We start from the raw sequence: 22,341 nt of genomic DNA on the forward strand, positions 1-22,341 counted from the left end.
GAATTTTGAGGTTAATAATCTGCATCCTTAAAAGACTGAAATTTATTGCTGTCTTGCATGCCATCTTATTTTTAGTCTCTGCTGCCTGCAGACATGTTAAAAGTTGATCTTCACCTCGGTCAGTGCGTTGACACCTGTGTAACGGTGAAGGGAGATGCAGCGCTGAACGTGTTCAGAAGACTCACAGTTGGTCGAACGGTATGAAGCCAAAAATATCACTGTTAACAAGGAAATTCATATTTGCCAACTCTAACATTTGTCCTGCACATGTCAGCCCCGATGTGCTGAAGGACAAATAATGGACATAAACATCAAAAACACGGTTCATGTACACAAAACATGCACAGTGGTTTAAATTTACACTCACTGAAGGTCTTTAATATATAAACCAAATGCCTCAGTCTTATAATCAAAAAGTCTGGATTCAAGTATCTTTTATTTCTACTTCAGTAAACAAGACGTGACTTGGCGATGAGGATGAGCGATGAACACACAACGAGGTCAGAATCAAACGGATGAAGAGGGCTGATATTCGAATGAACAAATTGAACAGTTCAGTTATTTTCGGTGATGGAGAAATGAAATGTGGTATTTAGAATTAACAGAGAAAGGCGGAACGCGTGGGGAATGAATCATTCCTCAAAGGCTCATAATTAATAATTCAAGGGCTCTATCTGACATCAATCCCTATCACAGACGGCAGTGAAATTAAGTTCTCGCCTATACTTTGGCAGTCTCACTGCTGAATCCTCTTAGTTGGATTCGAAGCGGTTCAGTCGGTGGTTGGTCAACTCTCCCAGAGATGCAGCAGTCGCCAAGCAACAGGAGCCAGTGAGCGGGATGCTCCAGCGGTCCAGCGGTCTTACTGCCGGCGGATGGAGCGGAGTCAGGGCTGAAGATGGCTCTTTGCAAACAGGTCAGGAGTGTTACGCTACATCTTTTTTTATTCTGGTTTCTTGGTTTTGGCTGAAGTTGGTGTCAGGATAAAATCACTTTTTACTTTCCCTAACTAGACTCTCTGAAAATTATTTTGCAAGCTGGGCGAAAAAAACATACTCAATGCGATCAAAGCAAGATTAAGTAAAGTACAAAAATAGTGTTGTTGTTTTTTTATAATGAGCTTGATATTGAGTTAAGCTACGAACCTAGGTTTATTTCCACTAAAGATTTAAAGACGGGGCCGCTCAGTGTAGAGGGGAAAAAACCCAGAGCAAGAAACGCAATCCAAAAAAAAAAAAAAACTAGGAAGAAGAGGAAAAAGCCAAAGAGAAGACCTTTACTGTACTTTAAGTAAGGTACGTTTTACAGGCAGAGATCACAAACGTACATTCAAAATCTGTCATAGATATTCTAAAGGCATACCTTTAAGGAGCCTCCAAAAAAAATGTCTTTCTTTCCGTCTGTTTGTACAGTTTATGTTCTGTATATGTTCCCCAACATCTGACAGACATATAGGAGGAGAGAGATGCAGCCAAATAAAAAATAAAAAAAACAACAGAAAGTGACATCAGCAATGTCCTTTCCTTGCTGACACTGTACTGCAAACATTAATGCAATGAAACACTGAACGGAGGTCAAAAACATCGCAAGACGCCATCTTTACCCTACCGTCCTTGTCATTGTCTTAACAAATAACCCATAATGTCTCCGTATCAGTTACACAACCAATACAAGGGCTGGAAATTAATGTCCAATAGCAACAGCCTTTCTTCTGCCTTATATTGATATACTATCTAAACCAATGAGCTTTAGGTAAAATTAATCCTGGTAATGTAAAACCAGGAAAAACTAATATGTGAAAGGAGAATATTGGTAAATCCGTAGGCAAAACATCTGTCTGTTGTGGCGGATCCAATCCTTTGTCAAAATACACACCGACTTATAAGCGCTGACATACGATTTTTGAAAAGATGAGGGGGGCCATTGTTCCCAAAAACAGATGCCATGTAGACAGTCAGGCGAAAGACAATCCTGTAACGTGAGAGAAAAACTATCTGTGATCTCATTAGAGGTGGTAATGTCAAGCCACCGAGGTAGAAAATGGCTCTGCCCCAGCTGTGATGACAGGGCACTTATGGAATAAGATACAGGGAGAATTGCTGACTCGTCTTTTTTTTATGTCTTTGCTGGGGTGTGGTGAACCTCGGACGGTGTTGGGACCTTGCTTCCCCTTAACTCTTTTTTACCGTCTTTACTTTTGGGTCATCTTTCTTTCTTAACATAGATAAGATATATATACAGACACACTCACGCACACATGTTCATTTTTAACCCACACCTGCACTTCAATACGCACAGTCTTCACACGAAGTTAACAATATAAACACACGTTAAAAATATCAGTAAATTCGCACCAACAGTGACGCTCACACATCTTTCTTTCCATTTTTCTATAGGCGTGTTTCTTGTCACTATCACAAATGCAAACAGACAGGCCGGCATTGTCTCACTCACTCACTCACACTCACACACACACACACACACACACACACACACACACACACACACACTCCATTTGAATGCAGCGGGTGAGTCCTCCCCTGCCTCTGGCTGACAGAGCAGGTGACAGGAGAATCGGACGGCACCAAGGTTATCCCCAAGCACGACCACCGTACAGAGGCACGCGTTGATAAAACCTTGTTTCACACAATGCATCATGGTCCACGGTCTACAGCGACAAAGACGAGTATGGATTGCTAAAAGCAAACCAGGTGGTACTTACAAAATAAAAATAACACCAAGTTACGGTGTCACCGAGCGGTGCGTGACAACACGTGGGGTGCATAGATTAACTCCCAGGGCTCAGCGGACCATTGATTTGCGCTAATAATCACCAGCGCGTTCACATTTCCTTGTCAGCCGGGCGGAAGGGAAAAAGGTTCGCAGTGTCATGTCGTTGCAAACTGATAAAAACCTTCAGAAGAACCGAGGTGCGTATCTCGCTCTAACGCAACATTTCAAACTATTAAAAAAAGTCACGTTTTGAGCAAATTGCGCTTCAAAAGTGAGCAGAGAATTTCCTCATTAATTCCTGTTGCCGGGCAGCAGATTCCAGAACTTTAAAGATATTTATGTTATCCAATCACCAACAACCTTTCTTCTCACTGCGGCGTGTGCTTGCTCAGGCTCTTCAGCAAAATGGAAGAGGTAAACAGATCACAGCAGGCCTCATACTTGAAATCTTTATATACACAGTGTGCACAAGCTTAGATTTCTCTCTTATGGCTCTACTATACAGAAAACATTCTTTGGTTTGCGGTGAGTCCAAGCCTATGAACAAATAATGTGATGTTTGGTGTGTTTGAGTAAAGACAGAAGAAATGGAAAGAGTTAGAGCTGCAACAGCTAATCGACTAAAAGATTAGTAATCGACTTCTAAAACAAATCGCCAACTATTTTGATAATCGATTCAACGGTTTAAGTCAAATTTCTGTGATATCAGCTTATTAAATGTGAATATTTTCTAGTTCCTTTTCTCCTCTATAGCAATAAACCAAATATCTTTGGTATGTGAATCATCTCGGGATTTGGGAAACACGACCACGAAATTTTTCACCATTTTATGGACCAAACAATTAATCAAGAGAATAATACACAGATTTATCGATAATGGAAATTCTTGTTAGTTGCTAGCCCCTAGAAAGAGTTTGATTATACATAAAATTAAAGAAAAGGCGAGAGGTAGTAAAAGCAAATCGAGTCAACCTGGCAGAGCTGTGAGCAGAAAGTACTTTGCGGATGGATGGAGGCGAGGCAGGGTGACTCACCATCAATCCTGCTGACCAGCTCCTCCAGGGCCTTGACTTTCCTCTGGATCCCTGGTTGGGCAAATGTGTAGTTGTCCTGTGGAGAAGAAAAAACGTTAGTAGTCAATGTGGACGGTCACCACGTTGAGATGGGACTAGTAAACATATAATGTCCCTGTAAGACTGGGAAAAAACACATAACAAAAAAGTGCTAATAAAAGAAATAAAAACAGGAGTATCAAGACGATATTTCATTAAATACTTTTTTGTCATGTTTCTCTGTCATTAAAAAAAAGGGGGTATGATTTGTGTCACGTTGACATTTTGCAGCCATTCGTCGAGGGATTCAGAAGTATCGCAGATGCACACTCAAAAGGGATGGAAATTTCACATTTTAGACGATTCATTGTCAGGAAAGGGGCCGATAGCGGAGCAAATTTCAAGTGTTTACCTGGACTCGTTTCAAACCTCACACAAAAGCAAGCAGGAGCCCATCTTAACAGAAGAAGAAAGAGAGAATAGAGAAAAAGGGCCATCTAAGTGGCGCTGGCAATACAGAACGTGTGTCCGTGGCCTTGGAGACAAAGCAGTGCTGCCTGCGAATGGGCCTGTACGAACACGACGAGTGAGCTGTGAATGGATCCCGGCCCCGTGGTTAAAACACAGACAAATGTTGTTGTTTTTTTGAAGAGCGGATTTCTGAGCTCTGCATTTACCTACTGTTTCTTTCAAATAGTCTCTTCACCTCCTCTAGAATAAATAATGACGGCAGGTTAACAAAACTTGAAAATGAGAAGGGTTAGGGTGAGGGTTTTTATTGAAACTAAGACTGTACTTTTTGCTTATGGCAGTTAATGTGTTACAATCAATATGATGCTTTCTTTTGGGTCTTTATATCATCTTTTTATTTTTATTTTTTTAAGCTAATATAAGATTGTTGGTCTTCTTTGGTCAAACATATAGTCAATGACATGACTGCAGGCTTCCAAGAGACGGCTCACTCAAAGAACCGGGGTTACCAAGGTAACCTAAATTGTTTCTGTTTTCTGCTCATCCTTGGTGTTAAGCCTGAGTCTAGTCCTGAGTCCATGCTTGCTTTGAGTTTCACTCAAAAACCTCACAGATTAGTCTGATTCGCCGTGTTACTTTTCAGCACTGAGCTCTCGCATCTGACATTCTCAAAACTGTAATAAAACACCTTTTATAATTGTTTACATTTTTCTTGGCAAACCTAAAATTCTATGTGTATATAAGCTATTATAGACTTTGACTGCAATTATTCACATTTCACACCAAATAAATCTTGATTTTCTTTCAGCCCTGGAGGAGAAAATATGCAATACGTCTACATTTGTAGGTAATGGGGAACTTTGAGAGGCACATAACTGGAAAACAAAACAAAAAAAAGGAACTGAAGTCATTAAAAGCTTCCCAGACAAATGACAGCAAGTTTCACATGTGAAGCGTCTCTTTTGTGTTTAAGCGTTTACGCTTTAACACGAAAATGTATTCCTGAAATGATTTAGTGAAGATTGATTTGGGATTTTTTTTTATAGGACATATACACAAGAGTGGACAGTGTCGGTCGGTTGGACTTGCAGAATACAATACATGTGAGAACACGCGCACACACTGAGGATTAAGTTTCCTTGAGGGGTCATTTCAGTGTGGCTACAGACTAGCTGACGTGGCAAACTATCCTGTTGGATGGAGAGAGGGAGAGGAGGAGGAGAGAGAAAATGAGAGAGAGAGAGAGAGAGAGAGAGAGAGAGAGAGAGAGAGAGAGAGAGAAGAGTCATTTAGCAATAAACCGCTAAAGTTGTCCTTCAGGCTCAGCAGAGCCGAGGCACATGTGTCCTCCGGAGTGCATCGGTGGCTGGCAGCGGAGAAACCACGTTCTCACCTGCCTTTTTTTTTAACTCCTCCACGAAGAGCATCTCTCCCTCCTCCCGTCCCTCCAATGTCCTGACATGAAGCTTCTCCCCTTTCCTTCTCATTCGCCCGAGTCTGTCCCTCGTCTTCATTGGATAGTACGTTTGTTTTCATTATCTGATTTTTTTTTCAAAATTGTGCTAATTTTACAGTTGTATATTGTCATTATCCGTTCGGAGCTTCTCGGCCTCTCTTTTCTTTCCGTCATCCCAGAATATGTATATATTAATATGGTTAGGTAATTAGCAAGCGCGAGGGGCCAGTACAAGTAATTACATTTGCATTATTGAAGCTGCTGGCTTTAATCAACTGCTCTTCCTTCTCTGTCAGCCCCATTTTTCCCTGGCTTTTTACAGGCGGGAATGTTGTGCCTTTAAGTTCTGTAGAAAAGGTACAAACGTGGATCTTGGTTTTAAAGACAGCGGTGGTTGCCATAGTGATGTTTGTGTCAAAGGAAGAGCCCGAACTGAGTGACAGATGCCAACGCCGTTTGTGTATCATGTCACACACCTGATTCCAGATTCCATCTAGAAGTCATTAAAAATTATACACTGTGGAGCCAATATACCAATTTTGCCAATATAAAGTTTCTCAATCAACAATCTTTGACATACGAACTCTATATTTTTTCACTTTCTTTTTATTCTCACACTGTCTGTTATAACTTGGTCTTTCTATCCTTGTTTCAAAATCTATCCATCTAAACATTTTCTTTTTGCTCATCCACCACTTTGTCTATCTGTCTGTCTGTCACAACCTCTGCCCTTCAGTTTCAAAAATTATTACCCATGTTTTTGTTTTAGCCAGGACTCATTTTAGTACATTGCTGACGCACTTTTTGATTCTTTTTTTGGTAATCCCCCCAAAAATACACAGGAAATAAAAAAAATCTTCTTTTCTTATTTCTTAAATCTAGACATTTTGGGGGGTTAATTGTTATTCATCTTTGTGTTCAGTATCATGTAGCATAATACCAATATAAACAGCACTAAAAGTGATCAAAAACACCCATGAGATCAGCCATCAGTACCAACAGTCTTCAGATACCTTCTCTTACTTTGGATACTCAGTCATTCATTGTGCTGTATGTTCTTCCAAAGATCCATTTAAGTCAACTTCTCTTCACTTTGAATGTTAGACTATGTGCTTTTTTTCTGGTTTTAGAGAAATAAAGTGAATAGGAATCGCTATGTAATCGTAACTGAATGTTAAAAAAATATCGTAAATCCAATCAAGGGTCAAGAAGTTTGCAAACCTGTTTGTGCTTTCAGGAGCGTACTTTCTTTCTCTTGCTCCTTCGGTTCTGTCTTGCCCATTTTCCTTCTTATTGCATTCTCCCTATTATGCTTGATTTTCAATACGCCTTCATTTCCCTCGTTTCTCCTATAAATCTGGCTCCGTTTCTTCTCCACCCGACTCCTCGCACATCTCTCTCGTTCGTCCCGTTAACAATCTGTAACTCTGCCACCTTCTGTTCCCCATTTCATTGTCTATTTTCATCAGTCTGGTGGTGCTAATGAGGCTAGACTTGACTAAGTGTTTTGAACATGCCATTATATCTCCCCTGCTTTGTTGTGTTCCCTGGCGTTTCACTTTGTTCCACGCTGCACTGCATTTTATTTTGTGACTGATGTTGCTTATTTAGAGCCGTTTTCCTTTCCTTTTTTTTTCGGGGGGGGGGGCATATTTGTGCTGAGGCAACATAGAAAGACATTTTTGTTGCTTTATATTCCATTCTCTCTTTTTCTGCATTCACATTTACCCCACGTCTCCAATTGTTCTCCTGTTCATTTGTCTTAACTGCTTCTCCTCCTATTTCCTCACATTATCTGCACTTTGTCTCCCAAATCCCTCTCTCTCTCTCTCTCTCTCTTCTCCACTATCTTACCTTCTTTATTAATAATTTTTTTTGTCCCACTTTTTATATTCTGCTCTTATTTTGCCTGTTCCTCTTCCACTCACTTCCTCTCTTTGTCAAATCTAATATGTTGAATCTTTGATCAGCTGAGGCAACAGGAGGAAATCAACTCTCACTCTGTTATTCATTTATTCTCCTCTTCTCCCACCATCTGTCCATCCACCACATCTGACCCAGCAACTAAGTGGAACCTCCCCGGCTCACATGAACGAACAGACACACGGTGCACAAACATAAAGACTGTGTGTGTTTTCTCATTCTCAGCCAGGTGTCAACAGCCTCTTGAATTCTCTCCGTCTTTGTTCCCTCTCCCTCTTCTCTTTCAGTCGGCTGAATCAATAGCTCCTCTTCACCTCACAGTCTGTTCTATTAGAGACAACAATGGCTCCACGCTGCACTAAGATTGCCTCCTATTGAGGCGCTGGATGTCTATCAGCGAGTTGGACAGGAGCAACACAACAACGTTGCAAGGTTATGTGCACGTGTGCAAGATGGAGAGAGCGAGAGAGACATGAGGACAGGGGAGAGAGAGAGAGAGAGAGATGACAGGTCAAGATAAAGGGAGACAATAATGGACAGTGTTGTAGAGAAGGCTGAAGGACGGGGCGATGATCTGTCAGTCTGGGGCATGTTTGTGAGTGTGTGAGAGAGAATAAGAGAGGAGCAGAAAGTGATTATATGAAAGAGATGACAGGTTCTGATAAGGCGTAGACAAAGGTGCGGAAATTTAGAGTTGTTCAGGAGGTACAGGACGATTGGCCAGATTTCATTCTGTTGCTCAGAGTTAGTGTGAAAATCTACGGCCCGCGGCCTGAGGGCAGTAAACTTTTATGCAAACAGGCAGCTTCACGAGTTGGAGACGCTGCAGCGCGATTTCTCCAGCTGACGGTAAAGGTTTAAAGGTAAAGCCAACGCGCGCAGAGCATATGAACGCGGAGCATCATTCTGTGGCTGCGTTTGAATAGGAAGATTTCTAACTGAAGCGCTTTTCGGACATGAACTCCAGAAAATGCCCACAACTTTTGCTAGTTTTCAGGGTTATAGTCAAAAACTAAACGTAACGAAGTTTAGGGGCATTTTGGAAATGCTTCTGACATCATGAAGGTTTATCACATACTACTATCAAACACAACTGTTAAGAATCAGTATTCAGTTCATCCCAGCCTTGTTAGGACCACCATCAGCCCAAACAAATCATTCACCCACTGTGCAGATGGTTGGATAATGGATGGTTGGCACATGATGATCATTTATACACTACATGTACTTTTCTTTCCCTCTTTGCAGATGTATACTCTGAAGTATGTTTTCCCTACACCTGGCAAACTGTAGGAGCTAGAAACTTTCATTCTAAGGAGAAAGACAGAAGGAACAGATGTAATAAAAACTGATTAGAAACCCATAGGCATGGCTAGGGGGGAAAGAAATCAGCTTTCTCTGGCTGAAGAAACCAGGTTTCTCTAATTCCTCAGCCCAATTACAAAAACTGTGTTTCTCATGAATGTGACACTGGAGAAATCAGGTCACTGCAGAAGACACACTGTAACCTGGCTGCTGATACTTAACTTTTAGACAATTTTGTCAATTAAATCTGCAGAGAACTCGGGGGCCAGGCATCGTTTTTTAATACGAGGAAACATCTTTGACACCTTCAAATTGACTTATTTACAGTATTATTCTCGTGAAGTGGCCTATTTATCCAGCGCAACCCAATACTGATTATTTAGATGAGCAAATATATAGATGTTCTTGTTATTTCACACGGCACATGCAGTTAGTACTTTGAGACCGCCGCCGACTATGACCGACTAAGAAACCTGCCTTACCTTACATGATCCCTTATGAGATCAACACTATTCGTCTCTCTGCTAACAAGGTTTTCATCCAGCGTATAACAGTGCACACTCTTATTAAATAGCTGTCCCGAGGGCATCAGGTACTCTTAAAGTTTAGATGCCTGCCTCAGAGTGTGAAAAGATGAGTCACTTTATTGCTAACTTGTATCATGTCAGCCTGTCTGCAGTTAAATCATTAACACAATAAATCAAAAATAATTTGAATGTCTTTCTGTGCCCGATTTTCTGGACTAAGCCCTTCTTCTCAGAAGCTGCGTGGAAGCTTCTTTAGCTAACGTGATGCTGCATAATCTGTAAAAGTAAGAGAAACGATGAGGGGGAAGAAAACTATGGCTGACATAGCGGGAGGCGGGTGTGTTAAAGTCAAAGTTGTTGTCAAACTGCGGATACATTTAGAGGCACACTAATGAGGCTTGGAAGACAGACAATACAAACACACATACAAACATGCTGTCAAGCATCACACTTGTGCAGACACCAGCTGGCAGAACATTCTTCCTGTGTGTGTGTGTGTGTGTGTGTGTGTGTGTGTGTGTGTGTGTGTGTGTGTGTGTGTGTGTGTGTGTGTCTGTGTGTGTGAGTGTGTGTGTGTGTGTGTGTCTGTGTCTGTGTCTGTGTGTGTGTGTGTGTGTCTGTGTGTGTGTCTGTGTCTGTGTGTAGGTGGTGGATTGAGTGACAGCCCAAGGTGACGGTAGGGAACCCTTGGGGAGACCGGAACAGGACATGGCGTCTGGTTTGGTCTGGCTACCGTCTGCTAGACGTCGGTCCTCGGACCCCTGTTCTCACTCAAGGGAGACCCCATCTCTTGCTGGCACGTTGGAAACAGATGGTTTCCTTGACAGTGAGCGGACACACTCCGATTGGCTCGCACTCCAAGGGAGGGGCTGGCGGCGGCTTAGACATGGAGCAGCGAGAGAGGGAGCTGTTGACCACCGTCTTCTCCTTTATTTCAATTATGTTCAGTTGTTTTGTTGATGACTTAACAGCAGAGGGGTTTTCAGTCTCGAGGGGATTTCCACTTAAAAGCTGTGTTTTTAGACACGAACTCCAGAGAAGGTCAAGAGCCAATTTTCTGGACAGTTCGCCGTTCACATATGAAAAACAGCAGAAACAGCAGGAGACTGTCTTTCCACAACAGCAGGAACACTAAGGCGAGGGTAGGGTGCCACACTTACTCTCCGTGGATTTTCCCGGGAGATTTTCCTCTATGGAGGCAAAAAGCTTTCATTAGCCCGACCAGTCGCACCAGAGAAGAGGGGCAAAAACTAGCATGTCCAGCTGGGTGTCATGTTTCAATCATCACCACTAATTGGAGCTGGAGCAGATAAACACCCGTCACGACTGCAGAGTCATTTGACCAGAGGATTAATGCCGGTTGTACCCCTTTCTCACTGAGGACAAAAAGCCAAATATTGGTGGGTGTTAGTGGGGGTTTCAGTGCAGCACGGAAGGTGCTGGACATACAGATTTGATTCAAATAAATAAAATAGTACTGACTACCTGCCAAATATTATTCCTGGCAGTGTATCTTTTTAAGCTGTAAAGCCGAAATGTCGTTGTAAACAGAATGAATAGAAGTATCTTTCATGTTCTTCACTCTTTGGCTGTAAACAAGAGTCACTGTAAAGTCAAAGCAGAAGCTGCAGTTATGTACTTGTTGGACAACCACCAAAATGTCCAAATTAGTACGCATCATGCCACAGACTTGAACCATGGCATTTGACCCGCAAAATAGGCTCTGAGACATTTTCATGTTGGACCCCTATCTGAATACCATTGATATATGCTCAATTCAGATACCCAGGGGCGAAATTTAATTTGTCAAAGTAAGGGTCCAGCAATAGAAAAAATAAATTTAGGAGCCCCTTGCTGCAAAAAGGCATATCTGCAGAATTAGCATAAAAGGCAGGTTTTCATCACCTGGCTTTAAAACTGGGAGCCCTTGGGGGTGGGGGGGTGGGCTGTGCTGCAAGAATAATGGACTTGTTTGAACTTTCTGACTTAAATTCCTACTCATGGCGTGGTTCGGGATAATCGGGACATGTTTAAATCAACAAGATAATATTTGGCAGGGATGACAAATCCACTTATGATTCATTGAAACGGCAGATATGGAGCCATTTGAATACACGTTACATGAGTCAAGTTGGCCAGGGGCGCTGTCAAACTTGGCACAGTGCAAGACTAATTGGCTGCCGGAGAGAGCGAGGTAACATCGGGGTCAACTTTACAGAGCCGTGTCTTTAACGGGTAAATGTACCAATTTGTACGAGCTCCACGGTGCTTCTTTTGTCCATTTTTTTCTGTTCAGCTGTCATTCAATTTCAAATTTGTGCCTCCGTTCAGAGGACGAGCCGTGCTTTAAAGCACTCGGATGTGTCATATGAGTGGATAATCATGAACAATAATAAAAACTAGCCCATTTGAACATGACTAATGCCCCCCCCCCCTTCTCGTTTAGTACTCATGTTTTTTTTCTCTTGTTTTTTCAGTCATGTCACAACCAGACGTGGAAACTGGGGCCAGCCTGTTTGATGTGTAAATGGGCTGTGGAGAGCTGCGCGCTGATTTCTTGTTGATGCCGTTGTAAACAAATACGTGAACAGACCAGTGCTTGCGCGTTTTCCGACTGCCTTAAAAGGTTGTGCCAGGACATGACGAATGTCTGTCTTCACTCATTTACTCCCGAAACTGTCACTCACTGTCTGCGAAAAGCTGCAGTCTCAGCCGTGACAAGAGCTTTAATATAAATACACTCACACTAAAACTGTCGCAATTCTGATTTTGACAACATGGACATTAGCGATGTCTGGGATCAACAGATCTCTCCAACGCTCTCTATCCCAACTTGTTCACACGGAGCTGGTGGGGGGGATGCACTGCTGCCGACTTACTTCGCTAATGAGCAGCTGTGTAAAGTTAATTGACAGCCAAAATAGCCTTTCCCTTTAGGTTGGGAGGGAAGCGTGGTGGTGAAACACTAAAACCAGAGCTAATGGCCAATTTACTGTATTATAAAAAAGATAAGGGGGGGGGGGGGGCAAAAAAATTGTATTTCCACCTGTACAACAGGCAATTATTATAACATTGCGAGGAAAGCACACCAGTGGCGATTCATGGATGGATGACAGAAAGTTACGTTCCTCCTCACAAAACTACCCAACCATGTGGTGGTTTTCAAAGCTCCCATTAATGAGTTTGTTTCTGCATTGTGATGCAATTAAATTATTTTACCCCCCCCCCCCACTTGTCCAATGCAACTGGACACCAGTGTGGCACCATTTCTGGAGGAAATACTGTATATATATATGTATGTGTGTGTGTATATATATATATATATATATATATATATATATATATATATATTTGAGGTTATTAATAGGCAGTGAGCAAATTAAACTGCACGGACAGAATCTACCCTGTCCTTCATCTCCAGGCCTTCGGTTCAGTGTAATAGTGTGTGGTGTATGTGAGGGGGGTTTGAAACGAGGTCAGAGCAAGGGATCGCCAACGAATTACAGTGCTGAGTCAATCAGCCTCCGTCAGAATGGGGGGGGGGGGGGTGGCATGGACATCCCTGGTGCATTGCACAAAATTAGTTAGAAGCCAAGGTCACAAACAAACAAGCATGGGAACAAACAAGATCCACACACAGACACACACTCTTTTCTTCTCGCGTACGTCGCTCAAGCTTGGTTTTCCATCCGTCTTGCTCTCCGAGGGGCAACAAGGCTCGGCGTCTATTAATTTCTTAAATGAATGGCCGACCAATTGATGGTTATTTATTGACGCTCACATTTTATGCACAACACACGCTGCTTATGATTAATTACCTTTAGTGTGGGACAAGTATATTTCAATGCACTGATGTGTATTGATGAAACAGATTCATTTTTCTTCCTCACCTAAACTTTGCTTCACCAACAAGATTCAGGATGAATTTACATACAACAATAAACATATTGCCCCATCAATACATTTAAAGACTAACTGCTGTGGCCAATCTCCTAAGTGTTATTACAGATTAGGATCACTGACCTGACTGCGGAGGCTTGGCACACGCTTTTTAAACCGTGCCAGAAAATGATTAGAGCATAAAACATGGTCAGAGAGTGAGTAACTTATACATAATATGAGTAAGTCAATGAAAATTGAAGTTTGCCACCTATTCTTTCAGCACGAAGAGCATCATCAAGTCTCTTCAATTGCTTATGGTTTTCTGCTTAAATCCAGCACATACACACTTATTGTAAAAACATATCACGGTTGAGAATGTAATGGGGGTACAGCTCAGGGCAAATCTACAGCCAGTCGCATCCAGACACGTTTAAAATTGACAGTTGGCTCAACCATGACCGCTGCGAGTGAGGTCGTTGATGAAAGCTGCTGGGGGGGGGATGATGAAACAAAATGAAGTTCGGTGCTGCCGTCTGCTGTCAATTATCTGGTCTCCAGACTCACGGGCCTGCTTTGCTTTAGAATATGCAAGACAATCATATTTCTACAAAGAAAAGCCCTGCCATACACAATGCTCACACTGTTAGAAAGCTCCTGCAAAAATGTTAAAACCACCCCGAACACTGCAGCACTCGACACTGTGCATACAACTGATTGTGTGCAGTCTTATGTCATGCACAAATACACAAAAATTGAGCAGCATACAACCTAGATTGTTTTCCTGTCCATTAAAAACTCCCCAAAATGGAAAAAGCACAGATGTTTGGCATGGAAGGTCTCAAAACATATTTTGTTAAATATTCCATTAGGGTATTTTTCTTGAACTCCGTGAATTGACACTGTAACTGAAACACAAAATGAAACTAAGCTTATATGTAAAGGAACACTGGAGCTGCCCGCCACATAATACGATTTAGTGTCTGGCTTTTGTTTCCAATCTCATGTCAGCAACATTTCCGATCCATTGTTAGTGTAGTTAGCATGCTTAAGCTCGGAGGGATAACGTTGTTTCTTCGCAGTAGTACATGAACATTGCTGTCACGACCAACATCCCACCGAGCCTTGTTCAAAACATCTGGCTGTTCAATAAAACACAGTTTGATAGTTTGTGTAAAAAAAAGAAAGATGAATAAGTCAATCAACATTCTTCAACATACAGGCCAAATATATAAACAGTATTTATTTCAACAACTGGGTGTGACCTCCCAGTTGCAGTTGTATGGTCTGAATAATGGCAGTTAATCCTGAATTGGATATGTACTGTAATTTGAAGGATACCAGCAGGCCAGTAGGGCAAGAGGCCAATTATTATTATTTATTTATTTAGAATCAATCATTTTCTCCAGAGAATGTCAAAAAAATACATGTGTCCAAGGCAAATGTCTTGTTTGCATTAATCAAGTCCAAAATCTAAATTTTTTTGTGATTTTTACCATTTTTGAAGGAACAATGATGGGAATGATCAAAATAGTTCTGGATTCTTTTTTTTATGTCTATCACCTAACTGATTAAATGCCAGCATCTTCATACAGCAAAAAAGCTCGGAGCAATGAGTTTGTTATGGGGTCTACTTTCAGTCTTCTAGTGGTCAAAATGTTCTTAATTGAAAGTTCTTTGTGGCTGCTTGATTTGAATAACAACAACAAGTGGAACACATATCTCTATATATACAGGAAAACAGTGGGATAGACAGACTACACGAAGGAGGGAGTCGGCGGGAGACTGAGCATCTACTGTACGTTGTAAGTATGAAGCTGTATGTGGGCATTTTGATCAAAGTTTATTCGTAGACAGCCAATATCTTTTCAACACACATGCTTACCTGGATGCCGTCCAGCAGTTTGCTCATGCACCAGAAGCTGTCAGCCTCGATGTTCCTCAGAGCCTCTTCCTCGAGACTGGACACGTCAAAGTTTTCCACTTCCTCCTCTGGAGAGTAGACAGGAGAACATAGGCAGTGAGAAATGAGCGGCACAGGAGACAGACTGAAAGAAACAGTGAAGACAGGTGCGAGGAAACGGGAGAGAGAGTTAAAGAAAGGTAAAAAGAGAGAGCGAGAGGTGGTGGAGAAGAGACGGCGAAACAATTTCGAGCCTACCGGCGCAGCGGGGGCTCTGTCACAAGCCCACTGTACAGACAGGAGAACAAGGAAGTTGGCAGTGTGTAGGGGAGGACAAATTCAATGTGGAGTGTGGGCGCAAGGAGAGAGGTAAGGGGGAGGATTATGAGAGGGATGTATGGACGGTAACAAAGACAGATTGGAGCACGGGGGGGGGATAAAAAGCGGACTTATAGAGAAGGTGAATTATTAGCATCTTTTAAAAACTGAATTCTTTTTCATGGCTGCTTTCAACATTGAGAAAAGGTCACACCATGTCCACCGGAGCTATATTCTCCCAGTCGACCAGCTGATTGGTTTGGTTGATAGGCTAAAGACGTATCAGACGTTTCCTGAAAAAAATAAAAACTACACTGCAGACTGCGGAGAGGACAAAAACATAAAAATTCCCAAGCAGCGAGCGCACGTCGAGTCCCCAGTCGTCTCTCCAGCGGGTGACTCCAGCGACGGGTGTCATCAGATGTCATTAATGGCAGCAGTGTGTGACTGACTGCAGGGGTTTTGACGGGCCTCTGACAAGCCGCTGACAGCCGGCGGAGAGGAGATGGGACGAGACTGATAAACAATGATCTGGAGAGAGAGGGAGGGAGGGAGAAAGAGGGAGAGAGAGAGAGAGAGAGACACCGGGGGCCATATAGAAAAAGAAAGAAAAGAAAATTTGTGTGCGTGTGTGTTTGTGTGGCCATATTACCATACATTCGGGGTGGGTATTTGTGTGAGCTTGTGCATTCCTAATACAAACTCTAACACATACTAAATCGGGACCTGGCAGCGCTGCTCGGTATCCTTAGCAACCCCAGTGGAATGTTGTCATGGTTGTAATGAGCATGGTCAGTCTGACAGACAGAGGACTAAGACTACAAAAGTCACTAACAACTAGGCTATATGCTTGCATCCGTGTGTGCGTGTGTGTGTGTGTGTGTGTGTGTGTGCCCTCTCATCATTGTCTTATCTCAGCTTGAAGTAAGGTAAGAGTCGGCAGAAACTGAGAGGCTACAGCTCCTTCATTTCAGTGGCACCTTTTCACAGACTCGCACTGATCACCATGTCCAGACGCACAGAAATCCTTTTTTATTTGCTCGCATAGCAACCAGATGTTTAATACCAGATATGGAAGTGGTCAGTGGGCGGCATTGCGATTGCATGTCTCACCGTAGATCATTCTAACCGCAATTCTAACACAAGCGGCGCGGAAAATAAAAAGAAAAATGTAATAAAGCCGCAGGCCACTCACGCAAGCCATTACTGGTGCAAATGTACAGCAATATAATCAAATGGAATCCAATTTTTGGAATGAGATCGAAAAAAGAAAAAAAAAACAGTGAGAAGAGTTAACAAATGCAGAGAGGAAGAGGTCAGCCACCAAAAGAACAAAACAATAACACAATATTTCTTCTCAGGTTTAACTGCCACAGCAGAAGTCACCACCTACAATCAGCTAGACTCAACTGTGTTGGAGCAGCTGTTCAAAGAGACAAAAGAATCCTCCATCTGACCAATTTGAAGCCTATATTTAATTTGATTGCTCCTCTGTTGTGACGCAGGCGACAGTGACAGTACATTAACGCATGCGGCCCTCCGTGGGACGCAGCGGTTCCGGGCATTAAAATTTGAAAAAGATTAATTGTAAACAGGCTGACTGGCAATGTGTGTGGTGTCGCGGCTGATTAACAAGGTGGCGAGTGTGCCATTGCTCCGGTGCTCCGGAGGACCAAGAGGATCCCGAAGGCTCAAATCAGTCTTCGGCGAGAGGCTTACTGTCGGGCGCTGTTCCAAAACCTAGACCTTGACTCTTAGAACAGATTAGAAGGGACAGCTGCTTCCAGCAGACCAGTGGTCACACTGGAAATCGGGCATAGCTCATCACAACAGCGAGGACACAGGCGAGGGGGAGGGTGGTGGGCGAAGAGGCCACGATGGAAGCGACTGGAGCACAAGGCAACGGTTCACAACAGTGTTTGCGTCAGCGGCCCTGACGCAAAAACGCCAATGACCTGCAGCCCACAGATGGATGCTCAGGTTATTAGTCTTTGAGATTGCTTTTAGCAATGAAAAGTGCTCTATAAATGAAATGTATTATTATTATTATTATTATTATTATTATTAGTCATTCTCATGGTCAGGAGGCGAAGACAGCACTCGCTGCTCACTCTTTAGAGGATGAGAGAATCAAAATCTGTGAGGTGTGCGCCGGATGATTTAGCAGCCTAATTTAGTAGACTAATTCAGTTTCCAAATTACCTATTTGATCCAAATTTTCAGAAATAAAACAAAAGAGGGAGGCCACGAGGCCGCGTCGTCTCAGTTGACCTGCCCGCAGAAGAAGAAACTGTTAATTACTTCCAGAGGATCCACGCCTCAGTACGAATTCCTTCAAAAATATTCTCTTGGTAATCACCATCTGGAGCTCTGCTGTCCACACAAAGGACAAGCCGACAGTACGTGTCTGGGACATGATCCGAGGAGAAATCCTTCCACAAATAAGAACCTAGGGAATATCTGGAGGTTCAGGCTTCAGCGAGCCTCGCGCAGGAGAGCGGGGAGTCACGGTGGCTTCGGCACCGTGTGAGATGTTGCTTTTGCGCCAAATAATATTCTTGGGGGCTGTCGAGACAGCAGGTCGGACACAGACTCGCCGACACAGATACGGCCAACTGTCGTAAGACACACACACACGCATGGGCCTCTGACGATGGGGCACTTTGTCAATTTGTCTAATTGGCAGTACGGCACAGCGCACACAGATCGGAGAGGCATAGCCAAGGAGTGCCACATGCGTGCACACACACCAAAACAAACGACAGTAACAGCGAATGACTGCTTGGAAGTGAGTCATCAAAGATTTGATCTGATGTTTGGTATTGATGTTACACAAAGAGAAACAATCCCAGAATTGAGAGATTCTCTATATTTTATTTGGTTCTGACACCGACACGGACTCCTAGGCTGTGGGCTTTGGCCAGTACAGAGAACAAGTCCGCATTTTTATGTATTGTGTGGGTGCTAGGTGTTACTGCACCCGTCAAAACATTGACTTTGCAAATGCTGTAGCCCCAGAAAAACTGTGCCACATTAGTTCTGTTCAGTCTCCTTCTAGCAAAGTGTGTGGGTCTACATAGACGTACACACAGAATTGAAATAAATAGATCGGTCCCCATAGATAGGCCCTATTTCACCGATACTCAAGCCAGCCAATAGTGGGCAGAAATCTCATAGATGCGGAGGGACATGTTTAATTTAGGATTCTAAACTTTCTCCAAAATCCAAGCTGGAAGCAAACTATTATTCTCTTGACATAGTTTTAGCTCTGCCACATCAATGCACGGCTCCTTCCTTGTTCTTTTTTTTTTTTTACACCTCGACTTTGCTGCGTTAGTCTCTTGATCTCTCCGTTGGTGCATCAATGCGTTTCCTCTCTGCTCTCCCTTGTTCCCTCCATTTCTACACAACCATATAACATCTCTTCCGTTGCTGCTGCAAGCCGCCCGCACCACCCTTCCTCACCTTCCTCCGTCATTGGCCGCGGAGCCAGCTTTCTGCCAGGCCCCGGGGTTTATTTCCTGTTTGTCCTGGCGCAGGGGGCAACTTGTCCAGAGAGACCAACTGCTTGGTCGCTGCCAGCTGTGAGCACTTGGCACAGCTTGGCATGTGGAGCCAGGTTACACCTCCGGAGACCGAGCGCGGGCGCCTACGCATACAAGATGCATGCACGCGCACGTGTACGCACAAGACACACACACACACTCGCACCAGTGCTGCCATCTGCTCTTTACAACTATGGGCCACAAGGTAATGTGATGTAAGATGATAAACGATCTAGTCCGGCCTGATGTAATCATAAAGTGTGTGTGTGTGTGTGTGTGTGTGTGTGTGTGTGTGTGTGTGTGTGTGTGTGCAGACAGCAATTGGCAATAAAAAACAGTCCCATTTGACAACCTTCTGTTGGTTCAGATTAATCACAGGCAATCCCGAGCTGCCGACTGCCACAGATACAGACGCATGCTATTTTGGATTTAACAAGATTTCACCATCAAAAGTTTATAGAATCACATGAAGTGTCGCTGCCATTACTTATCATTTACGGTGGCAGTCGCGGTAAAATCTAATGAATCTAATGATTTACAATTTGGGCAAATCCAAACATTTCACAATCCACTTTCCACCTTCAGAGCGACACGAAGAAAGAAAGCCGAAGGCTTTGCACGTGTCGGCTGCTAGTGAGCCGTGTGCAGTAGTAATACTTCCACCTATACCCCGCACCTCTAAGAAACATCACCCCCAGCCCCCGCTGGCTGCAACAAGATTTCCCCTCTGTGGCACAATTAGTGTGATAACACCGATGTTAATGAGAGCTGAACATATTCCAGAAATGTGGCATTCATACTGTTGGATAATTAAGAAGAGAGTCCACCTGGCAAACATGGTGTCATGCACACGTCGAGAGCGCACACATTGACGCACAAGTCGAGAGCGCACACATTGACACACACACACACACACACACACAAACACACACACACACACACACAGACACCCATCTGCAGAATCCCAGGTGATTTGAGCGCAATGAGAATAGAATTATGGCAGTGTGAGAAACACAATGTGAAGATGTGAAAATACACAGCTACTGTAGAGTGTGTGTGTGTGTGTGTGTGTGTGTGTGTGTGTGTGTGTGTGTGTGTGTGTGTGTGTGTGTGTGTGACGTAAATCTGCTTACAGTCACAAAATGCGGGACAAACAGTACTGCAAGTCCCCTTAAATTAAGTCATTACGTTTTAAGGTGACAACTTGTTTCAAGGTTGCGGTGGTGTTAGGTTCAAGTCAAAGTTAGGGTAAGTGTTAGATTTGGCAAGTGATATCTATAGTTAAAGGTTATATATAAAATGTTTTAATCATAATTCAGCATTAATATAGCTGTGAGGTACAGGATCGGGATAATTGATTTTCTCCTCACAAAGTTAATCTTAAGCAACCCTTTATCTTTAGGTTTATGAAACTTATCTTAAGTCTGCCCTTCTAGTATCCCTCCCAAAAATAGATCTTAGAAGTTAGTGTTTTTCTTCAAAGTAGACCGCTCAGCCTACTCGTTGAAAGCACTGAACTTCAGCCTCACCAGTGATAAGAAACGCTTTAGGCCCTTAAAATCTACACAATCACTCCGCCAATTTTCTCATCTCCCACTATCTTCACAAGGACCCATGTGTCCATACATCAAACAGCGGGCGCCCGCAGCAGTTGGCAAGATAATGTAAGTACTTGACATCAAATACAATACAGCTATTAATGCTATATCTGGCATTGTGCAGACACATAATGATCCACTTGCCCCCGAGGTAGAATGGCGTCTTGTATAAGGGAACTTTACGTGTTTAGACTGAGTAAGGTCAACAGCATCGCATTAACTGTTGCTATCATGTGTGCGGAGATGGTGGGACTCAACATGTGAGCAGCTGTTGACATACTCCATGACCGTGTAACCATGGCGATGCCAGATGCCGTTTCTAATTCCGCAGTGATAACATGTAAAGGACGAGAGGGCATATTGGTGATCAATGGCACAAATCATAGCTGGAGCAACAGGATGCTTCCTGGTGGAATTGATCATTCATGGCCAGTGGCCGCTGTCAGGGAGGGGCCTTTTGAAATTAAACTCACGTTAAATAATTAAAACCACAGACTTTATGTAAAAATGGACGTAGTCCCCAGGTCCAAACAGTGAAGCCAAATACGTGCAAACGTAAAGTTTGCAGGTTGTAAGTGTTCACACGTGCAGTACAAGACTCCATACAAGTGTGTGTCTTTGTGCACGAGTGCTATTGTTGCACATCTGAAATGAGTACATGTCTGTGTGTGTCTTTGTGAGTGAGTGTGTGGGTGTGTGTGTGTGTGTGTGTGTGTGTGTGTGTGTGTGTGTGCGTGTGTGTGTGTGTGCTTGTGTGTGTGTGTGTGTGTGTGTGTGTGTGTGTGTGGATGCACACGGTCATGACGCAACCCAAAACACCACACACCACCAGCACAGCAGCAGCACGGTGAGATGACTGTTTCAATTGCCTCCAATTGCGTCAGGTCAAGCGGAACGCGTCTCGCTGGTGACAGAGTGATAAGACGAATTTTCTTTTTCTCCCCAATCACACGGCTGACGGAGAGAACGAGAAATAGAGACTTGGGAGAGATCTGAGCGCTTCTCGGTGAGGAGAGTTTCAATTTATGGCTTTTTATAGTCAAGTAATTAACTTAATCTAAAAATATTCAATAACCCCAGCGATTATTCACAGCAGATAAATCATTTTTTGACAGAACTATTTCTCTGGATCATTTCAGGGCTCTATTGCTTTTCATCAGGCGCGAGGAGAGATCGTCTGGTATTGCGAGGGAAATAAGATCGGGTCGGATGCAGATCAAAGCACAAATATTGATTTTCAGCTCTATACGCCAGATTGTCGAGCACAGACGATGGTCCGTGCGATTTCACTGGTCATTTCTACAACATGGGCCAAAACATGTGACGTTCACAAGACAATTAAAAAGAACGACGACAAATGTGGTACATGGAAAGTGGCAAGTCCATTTAACAACAAAAAAAAACGCTTAGCGCCGCTTTAGGTGTGCAGAATCTACCGGGTAAGTATATGAGTGGCAACTGAGTGCAAAAATGAGATATACGGGTGCAGAGTGTAACCTCTTTGAGTAGAAATAAGAAGAAAATAAACACACAGTGGCAACCATCAAAAGTGTGATAGAAGAGAACATATCAGAGGAATGAAGGGAGGTTGATACAGAGACGATGGGGTCGGAACCATGTGGCTGATTCAG

At 43.2% G+C, this 22,341-nt stretch overlaps 1 protein-coding gene across 5 annotated transcripts in view; it reads right to left on the reverse strand.

Annotated features, from left to right (window-relative positions):
- Positions 1-22,341, reverse strand: part of tbc1d22a (TBC1 domain family, member 22a) — a 95,155-nt gene that overhangs the window by 31,930 nt on the left and 40,884 nt on the right. For all 5 annotated transcript variants that reach the window (XM_035646976.2, XM_035647003.2, XM_035646986.2 and 2 more), the window contains 2 exons: positions 15,232-15,338; positions 3,768-3,843 (listed from right to left, as the gene is read on the reverse strand). In XM_035646976.2, the coding sequence (XP_035502869.1) occupies positions 3,768-3,843; positions 15,232-15,338 (183 nt within the window). The remainder of the gene's footprint in view (positions 1-3,767; positions 3,844-15,231; positions 15,339-22,341) is intronic.

This window comes from Scophthalmus maximus, chromosome 12, assembly GCF_022379125.1.
Source record: "Scophthalmus maximus strain ysfricsl-2021 chromosome 12, ASM2237912v1, whole genome shotgun sequence".
In the NCBI taxonomy this organism is placed as follows: domain Eukaryota; kingdom Metazoa; phylum Chordata; class Actinopteri; order Pleuronectiformes; family Scophthalmidae; genus Scophthalmus; species Scophthalmus maximus.